The 10,183-nt window shown below is 47.0% G+C and overlaps 2 protein-coding genes across 2 annotated transcripts; one reads left to right on the top strand and one right to left on the bottom strand.

The window, feature by feature from the left end:
• Nucleotides 1–302: 302 nt before the first annotated feature.
• Nucleotides 303–4,185, bottom strand: LOC103639380 (protein indeterminate-domain 16). The gene is made up of 3 exons (XM_008662131.3): nt 3,809–4,185; nt 3,179–3,656; nt 303–1,246 (listed from the first exon to the last, which is right to left on the bottom strand). Exons 1-3 carry the CDS (start codon nt 3,993–3,995, stop codon nt 565–567), a joined length of 1,347 nt encoding a protein of 448 aa, XP_008660353.1. The 5' UTR covers nt 3,996–4,185; the 3' UTR covers nt 303–564.
• A 4,473-nt stretch (nt 4,186–8,658) lies between these two features.
• On the top strand, nt 8,659–9,356 carry LOC118473412 (uncharacterized). The gene is made up of 3 exons (XM_035962710.1): nt 8,659–8,752; nt 8,850–9,002; nt 9,070–9,356. The coding sequence occupies exons 1-3, from the start codon at nt 8,659–8,661 to the stop codon at nt 9,354–9,356; spliced, it is 534 nt and encodes a 177-aa protein (XP_035818603.1).
• Nucleotides 9,357–10,183: the final 827 nt, after the last annotated feature.

The raw sequence follows: 10,183 nt of genomic DNA, 5'->3' as shown, positions 1-10,183 counted from the left end.
ATGTTTATGGCAACCGCAAGGAAGGAAGAGATGCATCATGCATGGAATGGAAGCCTTGATGTCTAATATAACAAATTGGATTGGAATCTCGTAGGCACTTGACCAGGATCACAGAGGATTGGAGAGAATTAGGGCTGGTTCTGTGGACCGAGAAATGGAGGGTATCCATGGGTTTTGGTGGACAAGAAAATAGAGAGGATCCATGGGCTCCACTATGGATCAACTTCATTTTTCTGTCCACTAAACCAACACTAAGGGGAAATAAATCGATTCCTCTCCTAATCCCCTTTAACCCGTGATCGTTGGTCATCAAATCAGCCTTTGCCTTTGAGGTTATTTTGACGTGCATGATCTCATTCATACTTTTACTAGGCCAAACAACGTTGCAACTTGTAGCACCCTAGAAAGTAGAAACCAAGCGGGCGCATATGGTTGCATTCAATGCAGTAATGGCCACACGACACGACCGACAAGGCCGTCCTACATTACGAATTAGCTTAGCTAGATCTACAAGGCAGTGCATACGGTATATGCAATGCATGCACACGAGCACGGGTGGTGGAGCTAGATGCCTGCTTCTCCTCCTCCTCCCCTGATAATGGAGTCGCAGGCCACCGCGGGGCCGCCGGCCACGGCGAGCGAGCGCTGGCGGCACGCGTGGCAGGTGACCTGCGCGAGCAGGCGCGCGGCGTGGTCCCGCAGCGCGCACGCCTTCTCGAGGTCGGCCCGGGCGCGCTGCCTGGCGCGGCGGGCCTCGTCCAGCGCGCGCTCCGCCGCGGCGGCCTCCCCGCGCGCCCGCGCCCGCGCCGCGTCCGCTGCGGCCTTCTCCTTCATCGCGCGCCGCAGCTCCTTCGCCTCGGAGTCGTCCTCCTCGCCGACGGCGGAGGCGGTCGCCGCAGCAGCGTCGGCGCCCGGCGCGATGACGGTGGGGCCGATGGAGAGCTGCAGCTTCGTCGTCGTCGTCGCCGCCGCCGCCGCGTGGGGTTCTTGCTCCTGTGACGCGTTTGTGGTGGTGGACAGAGAGGCGGTCGGTGTGCTAGCCAGCGGCGCTGATGCCGCCGCGGAGGCGGGGAGGAGCTGGAGCTCCGGTGGCGGCGGTGCCGGTGCCACCGTGGGCTGGTGCCGCGGGACGGCGGGGCGGATGACCGGGAGCGCCGACGGCGGCGCCGGCACGGCTACCGCCACGGCCTCGCCGCGTATCCGGCTGGAGTTGCACGCGTCCTGGTGCTCGATAAAGCTCTCCACCCTGCAAGAAAGCACGCTGATCCATCATTAGTCGCCTCGTCCGCGGAGGCGCGGACGGTAATCAGATGATCACAGGAGAGGCTGCATGTCGCTGTCACGAGCAGAGGGTCGGCGAGATGGGAAAAGCCCCTTTGCACCGCCCCGCACCGCACGGCGTGCATGCATGATTGGCTGATCGCCTGCTGACTCGCGCGGGAAAGCAACGCATCGATCACGGGTAGGCGGGTAGATAGCGATGGTATGGAGACCGACTGGTGCGTGCCGATCGATCCAACGATTTTATGTTAAACTTGGTTTTAATTTATAACGACTTCTATTATTTATATAGCGTTTTATTTTTATGAATTGTAGCTCCAGTAGTCTAAACAGTTAGAGCGAACAGCCAGCGATCCGCATTAGCTCGTTTTTTTTGGATGAGTACGTGCCAGATATATACGTACATCGACCGATCGAATGAGTGAGCAAAAAACAAATGATCAATAATCCAAGGACCACACATATACTTATATGTGAATATGTCATATATGTACGAGGCACTAGCTTAGTAGCTAGCTAATTGTAACATAGATGAAAGCTACGTAATAAGTATGATATATATCAGCTAGCTAGACGAGCGATCTGTATGGAGATCGAAAGAGGCATGTCCGGGTGTGGCTGGTCAGCGACGACAAGAGAGTGTGGCTGCCATGCATGATGCATTCCGTGGTGCGCTGTGCGTGTGCGTGTCTCTACTCGATCTACCGTACCTAGAGATCCTTTGACGACCACTGGCCGAATGCTCTAGCCGGTGGCTAGTCTGGTAGTCTGGTCAGTTACCAATACTCCATCAGTACTTCAGAAGGCAAGCTTAGGTAGCTAGCTTCTAGTACACGCATATGTATATACATGTCAAGTTTGCATCTACAACATAATAATGGTACTATATTGTACCTAGTTTCCTTTGCATATATAGTTACCGACAGTGGTACTTAGTACTAACTAACTCCGTTCTTAAAATATTTATCACTAGCTATTTTATTTTTAAACTAAAACGTGATAAATAAAATGGAATCATGGATAGGGGTGAGATTTTTAACTAATAGCACGCATGTACTATTGGCGGATAGATATGCATGTCGGATTCTCTCTTGAGTTCCCGTGAGCACAACGGGGAGAGGAGAAAGGAAGAAAACGCATGCGCCAAGACAGTTTCTGGTGGATGCGCCGTCGCTGTCGCCCCGTCGCGTTTGAGTTTTCGGTCCTACCGCAACCCGCCACCGAAACGATCATATCTCCCACTGCACTATGCATGTGCATCCTCTTCTCTGTTCTTGGCAAGAGGAAAGATATATGTCGTCATTTCTTCCTGCAGCCTCCTCACCTTGCTGGTGGACATTTTTAGATACTATGGAACCCACTCGATCGTCATCAGCTATATATCTATTCGGTAGCTGAGCTGAGCTCGATAGCATAGATATCATGATTAGCTAGCATGCAAGCAAAACATATATAGCCCCACCCATGTCCGTACGCATGGACGCATGCAACTAGCTAGCTAGTGATGTGGTCAGCTTGCTATCACTAAACAAGGGATCGAATTAACCCTAATTAATTGGTGTCGGCTGCCGTGGTGACGGCACTGGCCTGGGCGCCTGGTCCAGCAAGCACACATATGCACAGGCAGAGGGCTTGGTCCTACTCAGAAGCCGGCTAGCACCAAAGCAAGCCATTTGTGATTTGTCTTATCTCCATGCAAGCCTGTCCATCTCCGATCCCACACCGGAGCGAACGAACGAACGACCACGCACACCGGGTTCATGGCCGGCCGGCCGGACAAGCCATGCTCGATCACCGCACCGATCGCGCCCGTACGCGTGTGGTTTCGTACGTGCGTGCGCATGCACGTGTGCGCGAGTATGTAGATGTACTATGTACTAGTAGTAGGCTACGTTACCGTGAGAAGACGCGGCCGCAGTCGCAGGAGTGGCCGCGGGTGCCGCAGGTCTTGAGGTGCGCCTTGTAGTCGGACTGCACGGCGTAGCCCTTGGCGCAGCGGGCGCACACCCACTGCCGCCGCCCGCCGTGCTTGCGCCGGAAGTGCTTCTTGATGCCCACCAGGTCGCCCAGCGCGTGGGCGGGGTCGTGGTGGAGGCAGCTCGGCTCGGGGCACACGAACACGCGCTTCCGGGGGCCGCCGCCGCCGCCGCCAACGCCTGTACCAGCTGTGCTACTATTATTAGCGCCGGCGCTGTCCTCGCCGCCGCCAGCAGGCGGCGGCGCCCGCTTCACGAGCCGCCACGGCACCTTGTGCCGCCGCCGGTGCATCTGCAGGTTCTGCTCGCGCTGGAACCCCTGCCCGCAGATCTCGCACACGTACCGGTCCGACTCCAGCAGCGTCCGCGGCGACAGCGCCACCACCTCCGCATCGGGGTCTGCACGCGTGTAGATAGATAGCAAGCAGGAGAAGGAGCAGGACAGGGGGGAACACAACACACACGTATCGATCTCATCAGCCATATATATACAGCAGGTGGTGCACGCATTAGCATGTAGCAAAGTGCAAGATCGATCAAATTAAACGAACCCGGCGTGCCGGGAGGGCGCCTCTTGCGCTTGGCTGGGGACGGCTGTTGCTGGTCGGTGAGGCAGGAGGAGGAGGGAGGAGGAGGTGGCGGCGGGTGCCGCTGCTGGGACGCCGACGAAGGGGACGACGAGGAGGTGGTGGAGGAGGAGACCAACATTTGCTGGTGGCTCTTGACCAGTAGTGCCATCGATCAGTGAATGCCTGGCCAAGCAAGCTAATTAAGGTGTCACACGCACACACACACTACCAAGTGTCTGGCCCTGCTGGCTCGTCTTTATGGGGTGGAAAGCTCAAGGTGCATATATCGTCGTTGTGTTTGTGTGGAAAGGCTTTGTGGGCATGGGGGGTCATATATAGCTAGCTTAGGAAGGAGAGAGAGAGAGAGAGAGAGAGAGAGAGAGAGAGAGAGAGAGAGAGAGAGGTGGTGAAAGAGAGAAACAAAGGGCTTTGTCTATATCTCTTTGCTTTTGTGCCCTGCTGCATCGGTGTGTGCGTGGGTGTGCCCCCGGCTCCGCCTCTTTTTTTTTTTTTTTTTTTTTTTGAAGGGGGAATGTGTCTCATATACTCATTGGATGGGCAGCTTTTTATCAAGCCTTTGTTTGCTTGTTTTAATTAGGGTTTCTTTGAGATCATATCGACGGACGGGATCATGAGAGATCGAGCACTATTCTCCCTATCTCGCCACACCGATTGATCTGCATGCATGCATGTGTCCCGTGATAACTGCTACCTAGCTATAGTGTCGTCTACTTGTAGAGCATTTTGTTTTCCCCTTTTCAGTTCCCTTCGTTCTTCTTGGGCAGACATGATTTAGGCACAGTGATACATTGGAAACTTCTCTCCATGCTTGCATGTGGTCTTTTTTATTTAGTGTTGTGTCGTTATACATATATGTAAATCCAAAAAAAGGTCTTGTTTTAAATATATGTGCAAAATAACATGAAAAACGACCCACATATGCATGCTCAACTTTTTTTTCTCGACATGGGGAGGCAAAAGCTCCACCTGATATATTGAGCTTTTGAAGTCTGTAACACAACCCTAGATCAGAGGCCAAAGAGATTAGGCGAGGGAGAGATCAAATGGTATAGGAAGCTAATTCTGCCAATAGATCACATGCATGCATACTGTACAAACTATGCGCACGAACAGCTCAACGCCCCTTATGACTTGTAGTGATCGCTTTGCTGAAAAAAAACATGGCACCATATACTAGCTAGCAGTAGTGACGAAGGAAGATTCTTCACACATGCATGCGATCATTTCGCCCAAGTGCTGCCCCGGCCCCTTGTTTGCTAGCTTGATCCTAACCCTTTTCGCCCTTCACGACTAAACTAAGGCACAATGAGATGGCATTGACATCTTTTTCCTCGCCCCCCCTTTCGACTTTCTGCTAAGATGGCTGCATGTGTGTAGCTCATTAATTAATCAACAATTCTAAGTAAGTTGCTCACACATGCATGTCTTTTCTGTTCTCGCGCGACGATCCGGCCGGCTAGCTAGCTGGGGTCTTTACAATATTCTTCGTAAGCAGATGCCCCTTTTGGCGAAGCTGTGCATATAGTACGCATAGATTCCAACAGGGAGAAAAGTGAGCTTGTTTTCCCGGAGCAGCAACTAAAACCTTGGGGCGCCGGCCGCCCGGGTGGGGGAGAGAACATTCCATCTTCTTTTTGAGCAGATCGAATTTCGCTTGCTTTTGGACTTTGAACTGATCTCTCCCATCACAACAGAGTGGTATTTTGGACATTAAAACGATCGATTCCTCAAGACACTACAAAAAGCTGACACTAAAATGTGCACTAAAAAATCTTATATAGCCATCAAAGTGCCTTAAATCAAATTAAACATGATTAAGAAATACTTGAATGTTACTAAGGTCCCGTTTGTTTTCTTTCATTTTGAGGAATTGAAATCTTACTAATGGAATAGGATTTTTTTAGAATGTGGTATTCCACCACTTTCCAAAGTTATTATATAAGCCTATCTCAAATTCATGGGGTGAGAGACAGAAATTGATTCTATAGATTGACATGCTATTTTTTTCGATGCACAACTTATAGCATACTCTTTTACTTGCTTCGCTATAACATAAATGTAGTATATAACTATCTCTCTCATATTATTTACGATAATATACAAATATATTACATATATAAATATATAAACTTAATTAGTTTTGTCTAAATTATAATTATTAAAATGAGATTCAATTCCAACGAAACAAATGGGCCTTAAATATTTTAAAATATAATTGGAACGTAAAACGAGAAGGATGGAAATGTTGACCGACTTAAATAGCACTACGTACAAATAGTTGGCGTCTCTTTAAAATGGCTGAAGAAATACTAGTTGCATAACATATAATAAAAATGACTTGAAATCGGTTAGAGGGTGGATGAACTTAATATATATGACAAATAATAAAAAGGGACAAAGCTGGTGCTTTTGATTGAAACCGTTTTGAGTAACATAAAAGTGACTCGCCTAATAAATTAAATATGGGACATAAAAAAAACTGTCCGGACAGAATGAGCGTACACGGACCCAATAAACGAGTTAATCACACCTATTGATTCATCGTCTCAGGTGTGTGTATATATCTCTACCCATTAAACCCACCAGTTAAAACTAAGCTAGATACACCATAGAAATTATCCCACACACTCATGCCCAGCTAAATACACCCAACGTATTAACTCCAAAATAATCCCACTGTCAAAACCAACGTACTAGATCTCTTACTGAAACGTATCAGACGGCCAGTCTTTAATGGATCATCTCAACGCACGCACTCTCCCGCAGAAACGCACTCGCACTCGCTCGTGCATTTCTCCCCAGCCCAGGCCCCGTGAAACCGCCCCATCAAACCTTCTCTGCGACGAGGCCGCCAACGACGACGGTTCAACCGCCGCCAAATCCTCCACAGACGCGCTCGCACGCCTCAGCACCTACCCACCCCGCTTGAACGCACCTACATCACGGCGACCGCCGACGCCGAGGCCGGCAAAACCTAATCCCAGGAGCTCCCCACCCCGCCCACGCCTTCGACGCGGCCGCGACTAGGGGCCTAGGGCCATCGAGGAGGCGCTCGCGCTGCTCCCCAGCCTGACGCCGGACTACGACGAAGAAGACCTTGCGCCAGTGAGATGGGGCTGTTGCGTCATGATCTGCATTCAATTGGTTCACCAGATTGTAACAACTAGGTATGGCAAGCTCGTCGTCGTCTCAAGGCCTCTCGTGGGAACATGCCGGCACTGGTGCTTCCATTGCTGACGATCTAGAAGTACAAGCATGGTATGACCCTTTTCTGTGTATTGTTCTAGCACGATTGGTTGTGTGATTTATTCCATTTACCTGGTGAAGTAGTCCCATGAATCCCTTAATTACTTTGTTTGGTGTTCGTAAGTGATTGAAAATATATAGAGATGCAAGCAACTCATGGTATTCTATTGTAGCGGATAGGAACAACCAACTTTCTGTTTTTTACATCTGAACTCCACAACATAATGGGATCTCGAGTACAGTTGTAACCCATATAAACAAGGCTCATGTATAAAACAGCAACTCAGTGTGCAGACTCTGTTAGTGTAGCAACAATACTACTAGCATGATTTCTCTGTTAGGAGTATATTAGAATTTCTTCCGTTGGACAAAAAAAGTTTTCAAAGGAGCATCTGTCTGTCATGCTTGTTCTTCTGGGACTGGAATCATAGTATACTATTGCCCCTTTTTGATTGTATATTTATGTGCATTTGCTTTTACAGTACGATGTAAAGATCTTCAGCCTGAGATCATTCAGAGACAAATGTTACATTGAGATTTTTCCTGTTGTTGAGAAATCCAGAATAGGTAATGTTTATTTTTCTAATTTAATTGTTATCAATTTAATTCTGAGTAGCCATGATATCTGCTAGCATGATGTCTGCGTTTAAAGGCCTAGAATTATTTGATGAATGTGCTACTGTTTGTTTCCAACGGGGCACAAATATTCATTTTTATTGAAGGTAGGAGGAATCTGTGTCTGTCATGTTTATATTGAATACTAGGCATATGCTTGGTTCATTTATATCTGCTAATCTTGGCTCAATGTTGTGTACTGTTGACCGGCACTTTATTCTTGCATTTAACGTGGTTTGGGAAGAAAAGATGGCTTCAGTGACACTTCTGCATTTTTTGCATGTTCTTTAGATTCCAAGATATAAGATTTCTTTGCCGTATACATTCACTTCGTTGATCTTACAACGCACTGGATATGCAAGGGTGCGCCAGCCGGATGCATTATGACTAACGGTTGATGCATTTATTCTTAACATTTAGCTTTTCAGGTTACAGGAACATTTCATATTATTACTGTTGATCACAAAATGGGACGGAGTACGCTTACAAATATAACTAATGAGAATAACAAAGGTTCATACTGCTATGTTTCCATGTTTTCGTTTAATACTGATAATATCGAGCTATTTAATTATGAAATATGTGCCCACAAACAGTGCGATCTGATGACGAAGAACGTAAGAGGAAGGAGAGGAACAGAAAACAAAGAGAATACTATGCACGAAGAAAGGCTGATGAAACCACAGAAGAAAGGGAGGCAAGAAATAAAAGGATGCGTGATTATCGCGCAAGGAAGAAGGCTGAGACAGGTATCCCCTATGAATAATATATTCTATTGTTTTTTTTGCTCGCCCGGACAGTCCCAACTTTATTGTTTTGGATCTTCGATCGTAATGCAAGCTCCTGGAGGGGATAACACACATGTGGCACGGGCTGAGACACCGTATACTACGAGATTCTTGTTGCAGACACCATGTTCAACAATTTCTCAGGCATCCGGATTGCAATACATGGACTCGACTGGTCCCATTGATCCTATGGAGTACACAATGGGAACAAGACGACAGACTGCGCTTACTGATATATCTAACCAAATTATCACAGGTTCATGCATAATCAAACCAAGTAGCATAATGTTTTCATTTATTATTTATTATTACTGATGTCGAACCTTTTTGCAAATATATGTTCCCACAACCAGGTCCGTCCGATGAACATGAGCGTCATAGGGAGGAGAGGAATAGAAAACAACGAGAATACCGTGCAAGAAGAAAGGCTGAAGAAACCAACGAAGAAAGGGAGGCGAGAAATAAAAGAATGCGTGATTATCGAGCGATGAAGAAGGCTGACACAGGTACTTCCTGCCCATAATTAACATTGTCCTATTTTTTAGTTACTAATACTCATTCTTCCTGTTGTAGTACTATACTCGCCTAGACAGACACAGGCTTATGCTACTGGATCTTCGATCGTAATACAAACCAACACACAGATGGCAGAGCCGGTAACGCCTGTTGTTGCGAGGGGCTCTTTGCACCAACTGCCAACATCAGTGGAACCATTTTCAACTAACTCACAGGTGACAGAGCCGGTAACGCCTGTTGTAGCGAGGGGCTCTTTGCACCAACTGCCAATATCAGTGGAACCATTTTCAACCATTTCTCAACCTTCAACCTATAATCAATCTGGTAGGTATTCGTTGTTATAATTACTATTTACATAATTTATTAATTTGATTTCCTTTTGTCTTCAGCAATTACTGCATCTACCATGGGCAACCTCATAATGAACCGAGCGAGGTACATCAATATGGATGATGCAGATAGAGAAATTCTACTGCATAAGCGACGTGAATACAAAAAGTTGAGACAATGTGTACAAGACGACACGATAACTGGTGAGTACAAGTGAATCATTCAAAAAATAAATGTGTCTCCTCTTAAGGCTTACCATGGCTTTCTATGATGCCAGACACTCTATCAGGTGCTCCATTATCAATCCAGACACAGCAACATATTGTTCATGACACACCTACCCATGAACCTGAATTGAGAGATTATGATACTGTATTAATTGAGCCTACACAACCAAGCCTAGAAGGCCATATGGGTATAATATTCGATCTGCACATTCGTTATTTACCTTTACATCATTAACACATTTCTAATGTTTGGTTTACACATCAGAGCATCCAATAACACCACATGATTTCAATATTGCTCAACATAATGAATATACTAGAAGTCGGGAATTTCATGGAGAAGGTAACCATAAATTATGATTTATATTATTTTACCCAGAAATGTTCATTTCTGTTTTTAATAACTGCAAATAGTGCATTTGTTTTTTAACACAGATGATGCATTTGAATCATATCGTCTGCTTGGGTACTCCAGTCATACCGAAGATCCATATGACTATGTCTACCATAAGTTGCCAGATAGACACCATGTTCTGCGAAAAATACCTGACTGTTGTTATTGCGGAGCCATGAAATTTGAATTTGAGCCACACGGAATGTGTTGCAGAAAGGGA

The sequence above is a fragment of the Zea mays genome, chromosome 9 (assembly GCF_902167145.1).
Source record: "Zea mays cultivar B73 chromosome 9, Zm-B73-REFERENCE-NAM-5.0, whole genome shotgun sequence".
NCBI lineage: Eukaryota > Viridiplantae > Streptophyta > Magnoliopsida > Poales > Poaceae > Zea > Zea mays.
Note: the sequence above shows the minus strand (reverse complement) of the source record. Positions and strands in the feature narration are given on the sequence as shown.